This window comes from Centropristis striata, chromosome 9 (genome assembly GCF_030273125.1).
Source record: "Centropristis striata isolate RG_2023a ecotype Rhode Island chromosome 9, C.striata_1.0, whole genome shotgun sequence".
NCBI classification, from domain to species: Eukaryota; Metazoa; Chordata; class Actinopteri; order Perciformes; family Serranidae; genus Centropristis; species Centropristis striata.
In genome coordinates this window covers 21667477-21688697 of record NC_081525.1, presented here as the reverse complement: position 1 = coordinate 21688697, position 21221 = coordinate 21667477, and the positions used below count along the sequence as shown (strand labels likewise).

At 38.5% G+C, this 21221-nt stretch overlaps 1 protein-coding gene across 1 annotated transcript in view; it reads right to left on the bottom strand.

The window, feature by feature from the left end:
- Positions 1 to 1919: 1919 nt before the first annotated feature.
- Positions 1920 to 21221, bottom strand: part of LOC131977300 (ephrin type-B receptor 1-like) — a 113153-nt gene continuing 93851 nt past the window's right edge. The window contains exons 14-20 of the mRNA XM_059340536.1: positions 19533 to 19780; positions 17097 to 17164; positions 16377 to 16524; positions 13422 to 13571; positions 4815 to 5011; positions 4549 to 4707; positions 1920 to 2936 (exon numbers count right to left, since the gene is read on the bottom strand). Coding sequence (XP_059196519.1) covers positions 2825 to 2936; positions 4549 to 4707; positions 4815 to 5011; positions 13422 to 13571; positions 16377 to 16524; positions 17097 to 17164; positions 19533 to 19780 — 1082 coding nt within the window. The 3' untranslated portion in view covers positions 1920 to 2824. The remainder of the gene's footprint in view (positions 2937 to 4548; positions 4708 to 4814; positions 5012 to 13421; positions 13572 to 16376; positions 16525 to 17096; positions 17165 to 19532; positions 19781 to 21221) is intronic.

The following is a 21221-nucleotide window of genomic DNA, read 5'->3' as shown; positions in this document are numbered from 1 at the left end:
CTCAGATCTGTTGTGTTCCTGAGATATCCTCTCTGGTGTATATTTGTGCTCAAACCGAGACCCATCATAATATAAATACAAGACATGTCGTAGATCAGCTATTTCTTTCTCAGACACTGAAAGCTCACATTTAACCTCTTTAAATAGATGGAGAAAAAAAACACAAAGCAAAGGATAAACACATCACATTTCGCTACATGTTACATAATGTATTATGAATCCTGTCTGTGTGGATAGCTTTTATTTCTTCTGCATGACATATTTGTTAGCTGGTGTTCAATATGAGCTTTTAGTCGCACTCGTCGTCTCACCCTTTGTTAAACCCCCGAGCTAGCGCCAAAACTGTTCTTCCACAAGCATCTATTTACAACAAATTATGCCTCTGAACCACTGACACAATCCCAGTTGATCTCAATACTTCCTGATAAAATGTTCAATAAGCTATCGTTGCCAGGCAACAGATGCAATTCCGGTCAGCCAGCGGAGCAGAGACTTTGGCCCCAAAAAAAGTGGAAATGTTTGGAGGTTTTAAAATAGTTGTGGCCCTGTCAATGTCACAACATTCATAAATAAAAAGAGTCTGGGTCGTCCCGGCTGTGGAGAGCAGCGGAGTGAGACAAACACAAACACGTCGTCCTGTAGGACATGTCAGCGGTAAAACATGTTGAAAGGAAACTACTAAATACTGTCACTTTTGTCATTGTGAGCACGGCTCCGAAAGTGGATGATGAATAAAATCACGGCATCCGATCAGGGATGCAGACTGGTAATCCTTGGGATGTGGGGGCACACGCATGACCAGAGGTTGGGGCTAAAGGCGGAGCTAGCTCGCTGTTGTTTCACAGCTGGTAATCTGCTCAGCGCTCAGATAAAACACGTCTCCCAGTGCTTCTCCACCAGTGTGCCCCGGAGTGAGATCAGGCATTCTTGATATCATATTTCGTGAAGACTAGTGAGTCAGACATAACATTTCTGCACCAAAACGTGATAGATATACACCAGTGACTTCCTTCTTGACCCCTCTGGCATTTTTGTATTTTACTGTCTCTTCTTGTTAGATCTTTTCTCTGACATGTCAAGTCTTTGTTGCTCGTAAATGATTGTTACGTAAGGCCCGCCGCTGAAAAGGTTGCTGTCCACAGACGTGAGCGTGGATAGGTCACTTCATGTCATTTCATTTGCAAACTGACATGACGGTATTAATCACTGATGTCAATCGGGAGGAAATGTGGCTGTCAAAACAGCCTCTGACGACAATGACATGTCCGGCAGCCAATGAATAAAAATAAGAATTGATACAAAGGCCCCTGCCTGCCTGCCTGCTGTAGAATGATGATTACCATCTGGACAGCAGCCATACACTTTCGTCAAAAATGAGATTTGTTTCATGCGTGGACAGTACATGAGCATTGGATTTCTGGTGTGTTCATGCGCTGTATTAACGCCTGACTGGCAGTCAGCTTTAGGATTTGCAGCCAAATCACAAGAACATTGGATGAGAATACCTTTTCTGCCTTTCGAGATTCTCTGGCCACTGCTGTGTGATCACAACAGGTGCGTCTCAGCAGCTGGTAATGACTCAATATCTACAGTCTCTTAAGCAGTTTTTCCTTTTTCTTCTGTACTTTCATGTCTGCAGCTGCTTTCCAGCTTTGAAAAATACTTATTACACTGCAATAGTTTAATATTTCTTTATCTGATTTTGTTTCCATTTTCTGGTCTGTAATTGCCTTGACTCAGAGGGCATGTGTGCTGATTGTAAAACATCCTCCATTATGAATAACCTCTGAATTAAGTATTTTAAGTAGGCCAGGCTTTGCTGGCTCTCTGCGTGGAAGAGTTTATCATTTCCCTTTGCTGCATGGAAAGTACAAAAAATAGAAGTATGAAACCTAATTTTTCTTTTTTTTGGTCTGCAGTCCACAGCACTTAAAAGTTTGTTCCAGTGATGAGTCAGGCAGAGGAAGATAATCATAGAGAGCTCACAAAATACTCCAGTGACAATTAATTGTTCGATGCTGTTGGCAAACGTGAGCGCAAATAGGAAATAAACATCCCATATCATATTATGTACAGACTCTTCAATATGAAGATGGATTCACAAAGTCCCATTTAACTGTTGGCGCTTGTCTCGATTCAAATTGTAGCAATTTTCACCAACACGCTGAAATATTCTCAATAATACTGGAGATAACAAAGCCTGCGGCGGGTCTCCAGAAACACTGTTTTAAAGACTTCTTGTTAGGCTTTTTAGTCCAGTTCATGTCCCTTCATATAAATGTCTGTTCAGGCAGTTTCCTCTTCACAGTAGCAAGTTGGTGTGATTTATCTTTACATAAAAACCCGGCCATGTCGTCCTTGACTCAAACAGTCAAGCTGGTAAAAACTGGTTTGTGGATTTCAATAATGGAAGTTATCTTGCAGGGGAGAGGGACCCGGGGTTTGTGATTGTACTCGTCAGACAGAAAAGAAGTCCAGACACTTTTTTTTCTCTTGTTTTGCAGTCACAAATCAAGTTTGCCTTGTTTTTCCTCTTGCACTATCTCTACACTGAATTCCCTCCAAGAGGCATTTAGTTTAAATCAATTTGCTAAATGGAGTAAAATAAGTCTGTCCAATGACTGAAGGAGGAACGTGGTGACTCCTGAGGCCACACAGACGCACAAATGGCCACAGTGATTGTTAACAACATGTAAAGTGGTTTAGATTTCCAAAAGCGGCAAACTGAAGCGTATGAGGATAAAACAGAAGTGTAAAGATGACAGCCTGCTCGTTCAGACTGTACACTGACAAATATTTAATACTGTGTCACTCCCCTGTGCGGTTACACAGATTCAGTTGGAGACTGGTCATCGATGTTGTGCCTCATCGATTGAACACTGGTCAGGATTTTCTTCTGGTGTCCAGCTAAAGACACTCCGATCCTCTGGAGATCTCTGGAAAAACAACAGAATGAGGTACAGATATGAGGTCTCATCATCAACATCACAAAAACATCTTATTCAAGAAATAATTCAGATTTTTTGAAGTGGGGTTGTATAAGTGCTTATCCATATTCAGTCTCTCAGATTTTTTACTTGTAGATATATTGTTTTTTATGGATAATTTGCTTTGAGGATTAAAAGGAGCACATAAATGTCTTGATTTTCCCCATTTACTGTATACTCTGCAGTCACACTTAAACAGCGAGGTTAAATATAATCCTTTTTTTAATCAAATACTTTTTTCAGAAAAATAACATACCTATTTAATATTGGAGAAATATTCTAGCCTTATTTTTTTCAGTTTTATTCTTTTTTCCCCCTTTCATTATTTTATATTTATTTATATTATTTATTTTATATATTTATTTTTTCAATAGAATTTCATTTAATATTTTTCCATTTAATTGTTTTACTCTTTTAATTTTTAGTACAGTAAAATTATATTAAAAGTTTTTTTCATTATTTATGTTTTTATATTTGTTTCTGTCTGTGTTGTTTCAATTTTCACTTTTAAATAAAAAGGTGTTATATAATAAATATAAATTAAGTTAATTAAGTTATCTAGCCTTTATAGGATGATATAGATCACTTTTCATAGGCATTATGGGCAGATGCTATATTCAACTAACACAACACACCATGAGTTTATGTCACCAAGTTTACTTTAGTTTCAAAACTAAGAAAAGTTTGTTCAGGGTTAGTGCCCTGAATAGAAGTGCCTCATCTATGATGAGTGTTTTAAATAAAGTTCACTGGCACATAGCCAGTTCTGTGTGGCTCTATCTGCTGTCTCCACACTGATACTATGCTAAAGTATACTTAATTAATCCCTTTGGGGAAACAGATCTTCTATATTTGACCCACAGAGCAGCGTACAGGGACCCACTCCAGGTCTGAGGTTGGTGTCTCGGTCGAAGTTAACGTCAGTAGCGGGAGCCGCATCTTGCAGCTCTCAGACAGGAAGAGTGATGCTAATTTGCCTCCTTTACAGAGTTATTTAGGCAGGAAAAGCAACATAATGCCCATTCTTTAAATAGCTAACAAAAATGCATACCTACAGTGCATTATACTAAGTAAGTGAAGTTAAAACTCCCAGAATTTCTCACAACGGCAGATGGTAAAAGGGAGTGAAATGCTGATTAAAAATCTCACTTCCAACACATTCACTGGAGTAAAAGAGAGGACAAACCACAAGCAGGTATGCCAGGTACGTGAAATAGCTAATGAAAGCTTTAAAAGAAACAACAACCGCATCGATATAACTTGGAGGAAAGGGGCTAGTAATTATTTTGACAATGGTTTACAGTAATTACAGTTTATCACAGTTTATTTGGCAGAGATATTGATGTTCAGTCAAAGTATTTTCTATCATGATGAAAAGAGGAATAAGAGAGGGAAGTACGTAATTCTGGGAGATTGTTCAGAGACACACGCATGGACCAGCAGTCAGCCAACCGGGCGCTCTGCCAGTGGTCCAACTAACAAGACACCGACTTGGCAGGTGAGTGTGTGAGACGTACGTAGGAAGGGAGAGACGGAGAGGCAGTTAAACGGGTAGACTTACTCGGCTGTGATTTGTGTGACAAGTGGCAAAGAAGTGAAACCCGAGCCCAGGAAGGAGTCTCGGTACTGGGTCATCTTCAGCGCATCCAGCCAGTCTTCCACAGAGCTCAACCTGCTCAGGTCTGGACCTCCACGGTCTAACAAGGGGTGATGGGAAGGACTGTGGACAGTGGATACAATAGCAGAGACAGTGTTAGAAAAAAATACTATTCCACTGAGACAGGAAGAGTGTGTTTGTGTATGTAAATGAGTTTTATCTTTCCGCACCCGGGGGCGATGTTGTTGGTGCCGGCTTTCAGAGATGCAGGGTTGCGTATCATTTTGTCCAGCATGCTGACAATATCTGGGAACTTTGGTCGTGCATTCCTGTCTTTCTGCCAACAGTCCAGCATCAGCTGGTGCAGCACGACCGGGCAGTCCATGGGAGCTGGCAGCCTGAAGTCCTGCTCGATGGCATTTATCACCTGGGACACAGTGAGAGAGGGGAGCAGGGAAGAGACAAACCCAGAGAGGATTAATAGGCGACTCTCAGCTTATTGTTTTAGTTTTATGCCCTGAAACTCAGTACTGCTTTCAGATGAAATACGCAGCTGTGTTCATCAAAACAGCACTGATAAAAAAGTGTATGCTACCTGTTTAGCAGAAAACAGCAGACAGATCAAGTTAGCAACTAGCTGGTGAACACAGTGGAGCATTTAGCAGCTAAAAAATCAGGTGTTTTCTTCAGGAGTTGGTGGAGACCAAAACAGAGCTAAAAGTAGATTACTTGACAAACAAAGTCAGGGAACCAGAGAAATCTGCACGTTTTATTTGCTCTGGCAGATGCATCTGGTCCCCCTCCAGATTGGCTGGGCTAATCTCATCCATTTATTTAATACAGGGCGGTTATTGAGATGATGACTGAAGAATGCCATTGAGGCAATTTCCTAAACAACCAACATGGCTGCTGCTGATGTGGAACTTTCTCTTTAAGCCGCTATCACGTTTTTAATACTACGAGTATTTAATGTACTGCATTTTGTTCAACTTTATTCTCGACATTTTGACGTTTTTCTTGAACTGCGTAATAAAAAAAATGTCCTCATCTCATTTTTTTCCCCTCCTAATTGGCCCTATCCTCTTCGGTGGTTGGGGGCTCAGTGAAAACTGTGTCGCTCTTGAAAAATGTTTTTGCAAATATTTAGTGCGGTGAATAACACCGTCATTTTCAAACTGTTGTTGGGCAGATTCAAGCCATTCAAAGGAACGCCGTGGCAGTTCTAACCGCAACCAAAATCTGAAGACTTTTCAGAATTGTTTATTTTTAGAAGATCAACTGTTTTAGGTGGCACATTTGTAGCCATAAGGTTGAGAACACTATTATATTTTGCATAGACAAGTGTTTACCTCAGTAACAGTTGTGCTGTTACCATTACTTATTTAGAAAGATATTGTACAGCCCTAAGTCTTTGTAACAAGTTTTCAAGTGATGTTACCAATCTCTCCAGAGTACTGTTTGTAAATTTTCAATAGCCGAGTATAACACTCAGTGTCCTTGTGTAATATGGCTTATTTTGGTGTATAATAGAGCTTAGGTGTCAGGGATCACTCACTCATTTGGATGTTTCTCTGTGAGGAAACAAATAAAAAGGGGTACTATTTTATTTTACTTGTTCACGGACATATCGATGCTGCACCATCATAGTTCAGCTCTGCATGCTGTAGTCTGTTTACATTTTTTATTTTTATTTAATAATAACGACCCTTGGAGAAAAATTAACAGAGGTTCCAGACTAATTCATGAATTGGTCTGGCCATGTTAGGGTAGGACTTCCTGTACAGGTCATCAGATAAACATGCTAATGTTGCTTTGTATGTAATGTTGCAACACTTTCATTTTATTAACTTTATGAGGTATTTCCACTGCCCCCAGGTGCTGCTTTATGTTATAATATTAAAAGAAACAGTGAAATTATATTACAAATTACTGTATGTTCTATATACTCTTTAGCTTCCATAATAAGACAGGATGGTGGAATATGTGGATAAAGGTTTAATTTTAAAGGGGATTTGAAATTATTGAAGGATTTCATTGCTGGAAAGTGATTTAGTGAGCACAGAGTCTCCAGGGGACTACTGCAGCGTGAAACTGTACAGGAGTGTTTGCCTCCCCCGCACCGCCATCACCCACATTGTTGGATGAGGAGGCAAAGAAAGAGGAAAATGAATAAATTCCAGCCACTTAGACTGCATCTACAGTAAACACCTTTTTGCATGCTGATATCCAAACACTCATCTGTGACCCGTGATATCATTCTGCTAGCTGCTACCACCCACAAGTTAATGAGGTCAAGTGTGGTTTAACATCTTGGAAATGTGAAATAATGGCTCTAAACTCACATTTAATTGGATATGTGTACACAGCCCTGCAGGATATGTAATCAGAAATATATTTACGAAAAGAGAACAGATAAGGGCTGACATATATCAGACATGTACGGGTCGCAGGCTGAGAACTGACAGATGGGGGAAAATATTTTGAAAGATATTTATTTTTGTGCTCAGACTTCAGTAAATTGCACACAGCATGGTGCTGGTCTATGATGTTTAGGATATCAAAAGGATGAAAGTTGAGTCTAGCTCTCTTGCTGCTGTTTATAGGGGACACTATATTTTGTAAGTTTGATTTGTGACTTCCTGATGGCAGAGAGGAGCACGGACCTCTCTGTTTCAGCTCCTCTGATTTTTGAAAGGTGTATTTTCTACAGAAGAACCTTGCCTCGTTCAGCTTTAATTAAAACCACAAAAAAGGAAGAAGAAAACTTCAGATTAGTGAGTTTAGATTAGTTCTCATTGGATTCAATTTCCATTTGAGAACTTCATCCTGACACAGCGTGCAGTCGCGCCATATATCCAGATATTCATCGCTAAGCAGCAGTGACGCCCGATGCAATCTCTGATGTCGAAGCAGGTAGTTTTACACAGACGAGCTTTTGATTTCATTATGCCGGTGAAGGCACTGAGAATGATAAAGATCTGTCGAGGTTTGTCTGTGAAAACTTTTCAGCAAGAATTTTTGTATTGCAGAGACGTTGTGCTAAATACGCCGGCATACCTTTGAGTGCGGAATGTAATTATCCTGAACATCACACAATTCAAAAACTCCTTTGACTGAAAGAGTAACTAGCTGCCTCGCCACCCCAAAAAATAATCAAAGAAAGGAAAAAAGTTCTGTGATTATCATCTCAAATTATTCTGCCCCCGTTCCAGGAATGTGAGAATAATTAAATGTCTCCCCAACTCTAATTATTGTGTAACCTGACAGCTTAAAACATTTTATGGAGCTGTAAAGACTTCAGATAAAATCTATCTTTCAGCTATTTTCACAAATCACACTCATCTTCCTTCTCACCCGCGACACTCTATTCTTTAGAGGCCTGATGAGTTTAGTTTCATGAACTTAATCTTTTTTAGCATCAGGAACCACAATCTTTTTTAATAACAACTGCCTGGAAGAGCATGGATTTAACCTGAGTAATACGGAAAATATTTTCTGAAAAATACTTAAACATTCCATTTATATTCAAAGGAAATGTTTGATATTTAGAGAAATAAGCTTATTTTCGGTCTTAGCAAGAATAAATGTGGAGTGAAATTTACTTTACTTTAACTTTTTCCACACAGGAAATCTTGTTTACAGGAAATCTTAGTACATTTTCAAGTAAAAGCACTCAAGTAAACTTAGCTAGCAAATGGTAAAATATACAAAGGAATAGTGACTAAAATTTTGTAACCGACACAGAGAATTGTGAGTAAAGTTTACTTGAGTTCTATTGATAGAAACCACTTTGAAACTATGAGTAGAGTTTACTGAAAATTTACTGTGTAAAATATCCTATGAATTTCTGAATGGAAAAAGTTACCGAGCTTTTTTCAAATAAAATGTACTATAAATTTCTGTCTAGAAATTGTTGCCACTCTCTGTGCAGTAAATATGATGCTAGCATGATCACCTGGGTAGTTTAACTGACCCCAAATACTTCACTTGTGTCTCTTCCTTGCGAGAAAGAGAAGAAATGCAAGGACAGGGGAACCCTCGGTTGGGAAATCTGACATCCTTGTTCATTGTAGCATCAGTGTTATTTACTTGTGAGCTGTATCAGCTGTTCCTGGGCAAACAAAAAGTGTCCAATCATTATTCCCTATATGATAAATAGCATTTTATTTCAGTGGTGCAATGTATTTGTTAAAGTCCTTAAATTCTGCCAAATAGCTTGACAGGACATAATTGTTTAACCCTCGAATTGACCCATTTCAAAGTTTAAAAATAAAAATAAAAGTATTTTTTCCATAAAAATTCAAAATTTAAAAATGTAAAATAACATTTTTCAACGTAAATCAACGTAATGTAAAACCATTGTATTTTATATGTAGGTCTTTCCAATGTACCTTAAAAAGTTTTAACATGTATATTTTTTAAAATGAAAAACAAGTAAATTATTCTCATTGAACCATGATCTGATCTAAAGAACACCATTGCACTAAGCATTGATTAAAATGTTTAGTAATGGAGTTTTCTTATGAAATATAAACAATTTTAATTGGGATTTTTTTAGTTTCTGACACTTTTGGATGATTAAACATGCCCCGGGTTAAATTGACCCACGAACATTATTGCTGTATTCCCGAGAAACGAACATAACAGGAGGGTTAAACAAAATATATACACAAATAATATATACACGAATAGCTTTAGGACATGCTAGATTTTAATGGATTTCTGTGTTGAGTGGCTGAGGATAGAGGAGTTGCAGTGGTCACATGAGGTGGCCACGCAAACAGGAGACTCCAGTAAATCACTACACCTGACCAAGAAATAGTCCCACACATAACCCTCCATTTCTACACTTTCTGCACAGTTTTGTACAACAGAACATAATGTGTTTATTTGTTGTCTTTAGAGGAGCTAGTTATAAACAGCTAAACAAAGATCACCTGTTGGTTGGAGGTAGGTCTTCTTATCTTAATCTCAACAAGAAACCAATTTAGCACATTTCTTGAAGTGTTAGACTTTTCCCCTAAATTGATTAAAACAGTAAGAAGATAAGCCACATGTCACAGGTAAATTAGGTGCCTTTGTAGTGGTGGAATATATTCAAGTACATTTAATCAAGTACTGTACTTAGGTTAAAGTTTGAGGTATTTGTGATTTACTTGAGTATTTCCATTTAATGTAACTTTATACTTCTGCTCCACTACATTTTGAGGCAAATATTGTACTTCCTACCCCACTTCTTTTAGCTGACAGCTTAAGTTACTTTTTAGGAGATTTAACATTAAAAACATGATACATTTAAAGTGATTAGTGAGTGAGTGAGTGATTTTTTAAAAAAAAAGGAAACCTCACAAGTATATTAAATAGTTAAAATGAGCCCTACCTTGAGAAAACTGAAACGTTACTCACATAAATGCATCAAAAATAATGATCCAATAATGTATTTGGAACATATCTACCAATCCGAGTGGGTCCAAGTACTTTTACTTTTGACACTTCAAGCACATATTGATTCTGATACTTTTTTTTAACTTTTACTAAATAAGATTTGCATGCAGGACTTTTACTTGTAGTGGAGTCATTTCAAGGATAAGGGATCTGAATACTTTTTCTACCACTGTGCCCTTGTGAAGGATGCTCTACCTTTATTTATGGAATTAACGTTGCTCTTTATTCCAGCCATACTCCACTTCATACACTGCCATTCACTCAGTTGTCAGGACAAAAAAACGGACATAATGTCAAATATATTTAGTATAAAAATATAGAACTAAAGATTATCCTAATTTTACCTGTTATATGTAATATTTGCAACCTGTATTCATATTTGCAACATTTAAAATTCTGTGTGTTGAAATATCATTTTCAAGATCAGATTTTATGTTTGCCTTTGTTTCTTTTGGGTTCAACATTTTCATCAAGTAAGTCAAAGTTAAAAATTAATTATCAGGACATATAGGTGATGTAACGCTGAGAAAACTGATACCATGGTAAAGAATTTTTTAACAGATTTTTTAAAAGACATAATAGCCCAAGAATTCAGAGGGTTAACAAAGCAGAAGTGCCACGAAATACCTTGAAATACTACTTCAACCTGTTTTTTCCCCAGTGCTCACCGTAAATTTTAAGTTAGTAGCCCGTATCAGTGTGCTTGTAAGCCGTTCTAAAGGTAAGCTGAGGGAATGCGGTGTTTCTACTACTGTAAATTCAGCGCCGGGGATTTGTCTGCTCGCTGATTGAACTCTACTTGACCCCGACACACTTCTCAGGCTTTGTGCCGCATAAATTCTCTCTAAGCACCCCTGTCAATCAAAATAGCAGCGAGTGTAGTAAAACATCACAGGTCTCTTTCATGATTAATTCATGTCGAACACAGCACCTGTGGTGGCTCCGCTGACAATTTCACCGCTCCGTGTTCTTTGAAATCGCATGTGAGTGTGTGTGTGCCTTTAAGCATGTGTGCCTGCATGTGTGTGGTTCAGCTGTGTGTGTCATATGTGTGAGTTTAGGGTGTGAGGTTCATGCATACTTAATGCCCCAGCAGACCCTCGTTAGCTATAGTGGTAACACACACTTTCCCCATCATTATACACTGTCTGTGCCATTATAAAACTGTCTCTGTCATTATTCCGACTCTCTGTCATTACTGCGGCATAGACTGCTTCTGCTGAGGAGCAACCATAGAGGAAAGAGGGGTGAGGCGGCGAAGGAGGAGGTGAAGAGAGACAGCAGGGGGGAGGTAAGAGACAGGGTAAAGTGTGAAATCAGGGGAAAGGGATAGTTAAGGTGATGCAGATGCTAGACAGGAAAACGGCTCTCTGCTGACAAAAATGGGGGAATTTTTTGATTTTATTAGTTTAAAATATGTGTCTATCTTACAGTTGGAAGGGCCACTGATTAACTGCTCATCAGTGGGACAGCGCACCAGACAGAAAACACAAATAGCCCAAGTTAATGAGGTCTAAAGCCGGTTAGAAATTTCTGGACCGGAGCTGTGTGTCTGAAAATGTGGTCCTACTGGGAAATATAGGACACAACAGCTCTAAATATTTCCTGACAGAAAGTTATTAAGAATATTTGACAGGTGATAAACTCAACTGAGACCAGTCAGTAATATTTTCTACAATTCTACAATGTCATTTAGTAGACGCTTTTATCCAAAGCAACGTACATTTGAGAGTTAATACAACACAAACAAAGATAAGTGCCATGGGTTCAGGTTTAAGTATGTTTTCCACAGCAACACAATTTACTTTAAAGGGTACCTATTAAGCTTATTTTCAGGATTCAAAACTTGTATTTTAGGTTTCTACTAGGACATGTTCTAGAGAACATGCTTTAATTTTCTGAAAACATTGTATTTTTCTCATTCTGCTCCCGTATTTACCCTCCCTCTAAGATGCTCTGTTGTTGCGCCTGTCTCTTTAAGACTCCTTCCCGGAAAAAACTCAGTCTGCTCTGATTAGTCACCGCTGACTGCATGACTGTAACTGAGTATAATGCCGCTTTCTATCGTGAAAAAAATCAGCAATTTAGCTTCTGAACCAAAAGCTACATAAATTAACATCATCCAGCAGGAACTGGATCCAGAGAATTGGCATTAAAGATTACAGGTTTTCTTGACGTTAGCAGGGATGTGCCTGGAGTAGATGGCCATATATGTAAATCTGGCACAAGCTGAAGTCAGCTTGATCTGAGAGAAGAAAAAGAAACTGTGAAAACAGATCGTTCAGAACTGTCAGAAACCTGACGTTTTTGCTCACAGGGATTACTTTTTTATGTACGCTGTCCACATTATGTGGAACATTGGCTGTGTTTATTATGAACATCTGACACTGTAACATTATATATATGACAAAAAAATAAGAAAATGCATAATTGAATCCTTTTTAAGTTTAAACTCAAGACAAACTGGATGTGTGTAATATTCCCATGCTCCTCTGTGTCAAAGCCAGTAGATATAAGGTATCAGAAAGCAAGAACTGGGATGTGGAGCCTCTGTGCTTTGAAGTGGGTTTTAGTGCCAAAACTAACTATAATCTGAGTATCACATTCCTTCCTGGAATAGAAGCCTAAAAATAAAAATGTCAGCAATCCGATCTTCTGGAACCTCCTTTTTTATGTACGCTACGTGATCCCCTTTAGGTTTAAACAGTCATATTTAATACTCAGCCTAAAGAAAGGATGAGTAGTCCTTATGATACATTTCAACAAAAGAACAGCAGAGAAATGTGCACTTCTTTAAAGAAAAACAACTGTCAATCATTTCCAGCCCAAAAAACAGGGATAAATGTAACCTCAAACCACTTAATAACATCATTGTGATCAAAATACTGGAGTAAATTGATCATACTGTGCAGGTAATTGGAATAAAGTTGTCAAAGACAATGAAATATTCCCTGTAGAAAAGATCAGCTGGAAAACAAACTCCTGAAGCCTTTTGGTCTGTCGTTCCAGGGAACAAACATTTCTGTGACACTTAAATTGATGTCCTCATTTTCCGCATGTTTTCCAAGACATGCAGACACCCCACTGTGAGAGACGGCAAAGGAAACAAACAAGCCCACCCCCAACCCACAGGCACACACACACACACACACACACACACACACACGCGCACACACACACACACACACACACACACACACACACACACACTCCGAAAAAAGCAGTGAGCAACAAAAACAGTGTAAATGTATACAAGCTTATAGAGTCACAGACATCATTGGGAACACAATAAAACAAGAGAAAGACTCTCTTTCACTGTATCTCTCCCTGAAACATGTGCGCACACTCACACACACACACACACACACACTCACAAGCATGCGGTGACTCACATCTTGGTTGCTCATGTCCCAGTAAGGCCTCTCTCCGTATGACATCACCTCCCAGGTGACGATCCCATAACTCCAGACGTCTGAAGCCGACGTAAACTTCCTGTAGGCGATTGCCTCTGGGGCCGTCCACCGCACCGGGATTTTACCACCCTGAGGGAAAAGGGAAGAAGAGAGCGGAAGATAAATGATTGAAAGAAGGAAATGAATGTCGTATTGTTCCATCTTTGATGTGCATGCTTACAAATGAATCACACAATTCTAAAAGGGCCATATGCAGCATACAACTGAAACTGTACGTCATAAACATAAAGGTGAGGACTGATTATTGATGTGATGGTCATCACAATACTTACCAGGACATGTATATACAGACTCTATGCCACTACATACTGGCCCTCATTTATCAAACGAGCGTACGTCAGAAAGTGAGCGTAAAGTGGGCATAAGATGATTTCTATGCAAGCCTTGGCATTTATCAATTTGGACGTGAGTGGAACGTTCGATCAGATCTCACGTCTGCTCTCAGCTCGTGTACGAAAATTTGAGTCAGTGTGAAGTCCACACGTCTGAGTCGGAGAATTGATCTTAGACTATTGTATCGATGCCTGGAGCTGATAAAACTCTGTGGTGTTTTGATTTTTAATGGTGACAAAGCAAGACATGTTTAGACTACATAATTTATCATTAAAACATAATCCAAAAATAAATACATCCTGCGATCGTGAAATTCTTTAAACAGAATACCAGCCGAGGATATTAAATGTTGTTGTCTTCTGCTATTTACCATTATTATTATCCTGCTGGACACCGGAGCGTCAGCGTCTCTTTTACCAGCGGTGCTGCCCGAATAGAAACCTTTCCAATCAGCGCTGCCACACACTCCTCTAACTAGGACATCATTATTAGTAAATGTAAAGAGGTGAATAATATATCTCCATCATAATAATAGCAATATTCGGATATTATATAGATTATTAGGCTTTATATATCATCATGTATAAATTAATTACTCGAACCTCCCCGGGAGTTTAATAGTCCGCTACTCTGCTGACAGCACATTTCCTTCTTTTTCACTTTTTATGCTGCCAAACAAAACCAGTTTGTTGTGTTGCAGCTGTTGGACGTCAGCGTTTCACTTTCTGACTCTGAGAAATTCCTCTTCTTTTGGAATTAAAACTTACTTTAAAACATTGTTCACCTCCTTCAACCAAAAAGCTGTGAAAACTTCTAAGTCTGTGCTCCAAATGTAAAATATTCAGTGAACTTGTTTGAGTTTATAACTATAAGTACTTTTATTTCATAAACCTCTGTCGCTGCGTATTTCTGTAATATGTCTATATTGCCCCTGTTGTTATTTGTAACGGTGCACTTTGCTAATAAAGCTGACTTTAGGTGGTGAAAAAAAAAAAAATGTTTTTGTCCGTATTGCGTCCTTCGGTGTCGTAAACTCTGAAGGCGAGCCATCTGAATCGGGTATATATTAGGGCATGGTATTTAAATTACGCTTGTTTCGAGCCGCCACATTTATCAACAGCCGATCATTTTTACGCTGTGATTGGCGAGATACGATTGTTTGATAAATCACACGTGGACCCTGTTGTAAGACGAAATATACACTCAGATCTGCGCTCGTTTCTACGCCTGTTTGATAAATGAGGGCCACTGTGTTTCATGGGAGGAAGTAAGAGTACTTAAATAAAAATTAACATTTTAATATTTACTGTGGAAGTGAAGACAAATCTGTAGAAGAGGATTAGGGCCAGGTAGGAGAAAAAAAAAATCCTTATTATTAGTTCGAGAAAAAGTGGAAATGACGAGAATAAAGTCAAAATACAATGTCGAGAATAAAGTTGAAACACAATGTTGAGAAAATACGTATATAACATATAATATAATACAATATATGTCTAAAAAATTTGTTTCAAATTACATTTATGAAAATCAGGTTGTAGCTTGCGGCCTACCTAACTGTTTGGATAAACTTTTCTAAAAAGAAAAAGTTCATCTGGTGACTTTTTGACACCTATCTGTGAATATTTTTTAACTTTACAGAAAACAAAAAGCTTACTTTACACTCGTCACTTTGACATTTTTTTCAAAATCGTATTTCAACTTCTTCTCTTCTCGACATCTCAACTTTATTTTCGTCATTTCGACTTTTTTCTTGAACTGCATAAAGAAAAAAAAATCCTCTCCTCTCATTATTTTTTTCTTCTACTTGGCCCAAATCCTCTTCTGTACAAAGCAGATGTTTGACAGTGTAAGAAGGATAACAAACATCTATTATACACTTTCATCAATTTTCAGTCAAGGAATAAAGGAAATACTGCTTAATGTTGGTTTGGATGATTTGGAAACTGTCATCACACAGCGATCACGATGGTCTGGTGCATGTAGCCAATTGCAGAAAAAACAATGTGGACTGATGCATGTAATGCAGAACCAAAGTTTAAGTTAAGCCTGTAAATTTTTAGCCATACACCGTTAACAAGATATGCTGAAGTTCGCACGAGAAGCAGAATTGGCCGTTTAGTATTAATAGCATTAATGTTTTGATATTTTCTATAAAATCATTATGAGTATGATTATTGAGCAGCTAAGAAATTTTCTAGTTATTGGTATTTCATACATTTTTTTTACGACCCCCTTTTTCCCATACACAAAACACATATGCCATATGTAACAGATTTCCCCTGCATCATTTGGTTATTGCTCTAATAATAATTATTATGTGCAAACTTTCATCCTATTTTGTTTTGTTTTATGTATGTATTATATTACATTTTGTACATCATGCGGTTTTTCTTTGTCCATGTGTTTATATTTTGTTTCAATCTATGTTGTACCTCACAACCATTTTCTTTGCACCAATATCAATTATCATTATCATATCCTCTTGAACATGCATTTATTTGTGCTTGCATGTTCCCTGAGTGTGAGAGTGTGAGTCCTTACCAGTGAGCTGGTGTAGGTGGGGTCGGAGGTGTCTTCCTCCAGATATCGTGATAATCCAAAGTCAGACACCTTACACACCAAGTTACTGTTAACCAGGATGTTCCGAGCAGCGAGGTCCCGGTGAACATAACTCATCTCCGCCAGGTACCTGTAACATAGACAGGATTTATTGTGTGGATGTGTGTGTTATCCAATGCCAGCGACATGGGGCTACTATAAAAAGCTAATGGGATTTAGTGTGCGTGTGTGTTATCACTGCCAGCTACCTTTGACAAAATAGGAATGGGATTTAATGTCTGTGTACATGTTTGTGTGTTATCACAGCCAGATACCTGCAATAAAACACGGATAAGATCCTGTGTGTGTGTGTGTGTGTGTGTGTGTGTGTGTGTGTGTTTGTGTTATCAGTGTTTCAAGCTGCCATGTTGCTGTGCTCTTAACTTGAAGAAATAGAGTTTGTGTCTGTGTACTGTAAATGTGTGTGTGTGTGTGTGTGTGTGTGTGTGTGTGAGTGAGAAAGAGATATCTCAAGCTGCTGATGTCTGATTGAGTAGAACAGCATTATCACCACATGCAATCTCAATATGTTAGAAATGTTATTGTTACATAAAAATCTAATTTCACACAACAATCATTGAAAGATCTGAAAAAGTTTCTTCTTCATTTTTATAATATAAATGGATCTCTGTAGCTGTGTAGTGTGTGTGTGTGTGTGTCTACCTCATTCCAGATGCGATGCCCCTCAGCATACCAACCAGCTGGATCACTGGGAACTGCCCATCATTTTGCTGCAAAACCATGAACCATGACAGGATTATTTTTTTTATTTTCTGTTATCAGACTTTTGCACTTCAGTTATATCCAGAAATTCAGAGATATGTCAGTATTTCACATAAAATGCCAAGACAGGAGCTATAACAAACAATTTGGGGAGAAATGAGTACCTTTTCCTAAACCAGATGACAGTAATATGTTAGAAAACGTGGCTGTAATTGGATCAAGATGCAAAGATGATTTCTGGAATTATGTATAAATGGTTTCAACTTAAACTAAACAATTTAAATTAACATTATAGGGACAGTTCAGATGTTTTTAAAGTGAGATTGCATAAAGTACTCATTCACACATTCACTCATTGCCTACAGTAGATGGCGGTTGGCACATACCCAGTTAGAATAATCAGGCAGAAGTGACTACCATCCACTAGAGGTAAAACACTGACTATGGATAACGACCATCCCTTTAACCCTTTGGTGCACAACATTGGTCTAAAAAGTGACCCGATATGTACGAGTATTTATGTTCTATATCTTTGCAATACATACATCATACATCCTAATTTTATGTTTTTCTTTATTAATTTTTTAACAAAATCCCTTTTTGTGTCACTACTCTTCTAATGCACAACATGGGTTGAAAAATGACCCATATCCATCTTTTAGCTAAGTAGCTTGCTGAGCTAACTACTTAGCTAACTTCTTGGCTAAGTATTTAGCTAAGTAGCTAAGTAGCTTGCTAAGCTAACTACTTAGCCAAGAAGTTAGCTAAGTAATTAGCTTAGCAAGCTACTTAGCTAGGAAGTTAGCTATGTAATAATACAAAAACATTTTTCTTCATAATGTAGGCCTATGAGAGGCAAAATGGGGGAGACCAGCTTCAAACAAACCCAGGACTTTCACCCAGGAGAACAGGGTTTGTCCCATGTGAAAACAAAAGTAAACCATGTGATTCAAACATCACTTAACTTCCGTGCCCCACATTTTTACATAACTATGTCACATCCTATGTCCGGCATTTAAGTACATTTATTTACTGTTTGAATAACGCCTTGCCAGGATTTTTTTTGCCCTAAACCTAGATCAGCAGTTTTGTAGCCTTAATCCAAACCGTACATGAATGCATAATGACGTGGCCTATTTTTTAGAATGTTCCGTTTTGGGTGGCACTGAACTATTCTGTCGTTTAGGTTGGAGATTTTGCCCTTCCAGATTTGAAGCACGTTGACCAATACTACAAATATATGTCTGAAAATGGTCTTGTACAGTGAACAAAGTAAGAATTAATTATGCCGTTTTTCCCTTTGGAGAACAGATCAGTTAACCAAAGATGTTATTCAAGCTGGAGTAATTAAACGGGGACTTTGATAATATTCACTGATGGGTTTTCTCTCTCTGTCCCAAAGATGTACACTATGTGATATGCTGATATTATAATTGCAATTATTTAAATCAGGTTATTAGAAGGGGATGTTTACAGAATAATCAAACACTATTTGAGATTTCTTGCAAATATCTTCTTAATGTGCATGAGTAAACATAAAATTCCTGAGCAAAATATTAAATATCAACCGAAAAAGCACATATTTTGAGGTGCTGGAGGCTTGTTGTTATTATGAGACATGTTGACGAAACCAAAAACCTTTTTGCTATTTCACTCCTTTCACCTTCGGGCCAGACAGTCTCTGTCTCTTATAAACATCACTGACATCCCTGCTGACATAGTTGCAGTCGAAGGTGTGTGTGCCTTTTAATTCACTTTGTGCATCAAACCGCGGCTTTGATGCTCCTCTAGCCTAATCCTCTGCAGGCAAAATCTTCTTCTAGGTACACACAAACACACACATTGATCCTCTGGGTCTTCAGCCTGCAAGATGGTCACGCTAGGACAGCAACACCAGCGAGATCGATCATTGTGTGTGTGTGTGTTTGTGTGTGTGTGTGTGTGTGTGTGTGTGTGTTTGTGTGTGTGTGTGTGTATGAGTCAGCGGATGATTCCTGAGTCAAAAGGGGTCACGCTGTGAGAACCAAACATCAAAGAGTTTCTCTTTCTGTCTTTAGAGGCGCCTCGAAAGGAGGGCAGGATCAAAGAGATGGACAGACTGACAGACAGACATGTTGGCAGGATGAGGAGGAAAGAGCACAGGAAGCAAAAGAGAGAAGAAATAGGAAGAGCAGGAGGTTGTTTCTGCCTTTGTTTCAGCCTCTTTATCCAGAAACTCCCACTCCTACCCTCTCTATCTGTTCTTCCGTTTGGACTACAGGTGACTTTACACTGAAGATAAGTGTGTTAATATATATATATTACTGGAGGCAAAGACATTGACTAAACTAGTGCAGAAGTACACTACAGCATGTGCAGTGTGTGGGTGTTATTTACCCTGAGAAACGAGTCAAGCGCTCCGTTCTCCATGAACTCCGTGATGATCATCGTAGGCCTGCTCTTTGTGACCACGCCCTCCAGCCTGATGATGTTCGGTTGGTCAAACTGGCCCATGATTGACGCCTCGGACAGGAAGTCCCTCCTCTGCCTCTCAGAGTAGCCAACCTTCAGGGTCTTGATGGCCACAGGAATTTCTTTTTTCCCGACAGGCTTCAGGCGACCTTTGTACACTTCCCCGAACTCACCTGACAGAGGAAAAAACATTAAGTGGCTGAGATTAAAACATTTTGGTCTAAAGGAAAAATTTAAAAGGTACAGAGATACATATATATACAGTCATGGAAAAAATGAATATAATGATAACAAGAAAAATACCTCAAAAGAGTTTAATTTAAGAGCTGATATCTAGCCGTTTTCCATGGTTATCTTGATAATAACCAAAATCATTATCAAGAAAACCATGGAAAATGGCTAAATGTCAGCTCTTAAATTAGAAAACCCTTATGAGCTATTTTTGTTGTGATACAAAATTATATTTGTCCAAACAAATGTACCTTTAGTTGTACCAGGCATTAAAATGAACAAGAAATTGAAGGAAACAAAGGTGGTCTAATATTTTTTTCCAGGACTGTATAAGGCTCTTCAGAAGACAGCATGTGACTAAGCAGAGGAAAACTAGTCCACTATTGAGGATGGTTGTTTTTTTAATGCTCCTTTGAATCCAGAGCCCTTAAATAAATCATGACATAATAAAAAAGGAGAATAAATAATTGCATTTTAATCCCATTTTATGGTGTAGGAATGGGCCACCTGTGACATCAGATGGACTGAAGTTCACACAATTTGGCTACCATTCATTATTGATCAATCAAACAAGGAGCATATTCTCCTTTGCAGCAGCGCAGTGGGGCAGCGGTGAGAGGGGCAGGACATGTTAACCACATAAACACTTTCTCAGTCTTGGGAGCTGACCTCTGCACATCCAGTCCCACAGAGGTGGCCTTTGAGCAGCTTGGCTCGAGCAGATTGAGGTCGAGGGCTTTGCTCAAGGGGACGTTGATGGTATTTTTGCAGAGCGAAAGAACAACAATCCCTTCAATAGCTCCTCTTGGGGTTGAGAAAAGGTTTGTAGCAGAGGTTGCAAACAAGATAAAGGGGACAAAGCCATTATTATTGCGAAAGTCTTTGGCTTTGCACACCACACCTCAATTTTCATCCCGCGGTTTAGACAAAGACAGCAAGGTGATCTCATGGATAAGGAGTGTGCTGAAACACAACGCTCATAGGTTTAATCCCTGCCTGCAGGTTAATTGGTGTTTTAGGTTCAAGCATTTTCTAGCTATGTTCATGTGGCCTGGAGCATCTGTTTATTGTGCTGAGGTCCTTGTGGGCACACAGGACAACAGCTTATGGACTACCTGGCAAGAAGTAAGAATGAGCAACGTTAGACTACTTCGCATTAACTCTGTGGTTGCATGACATTTCATAATCATGACATGACATCAGTTATTTTGTCGGAGTTTTAAAAAAGATCCACCAGAGACACATAAGATGTTAGGGTCAGGTTATTCTTGACCAGAACTAGATTGTCTATGACCTGGGTACATACAGAAATACTGAAGTTGAATTTAATACCGTTTAATACATTTTTTAATACCTTCACAATATTATTTAAAACCAACACGA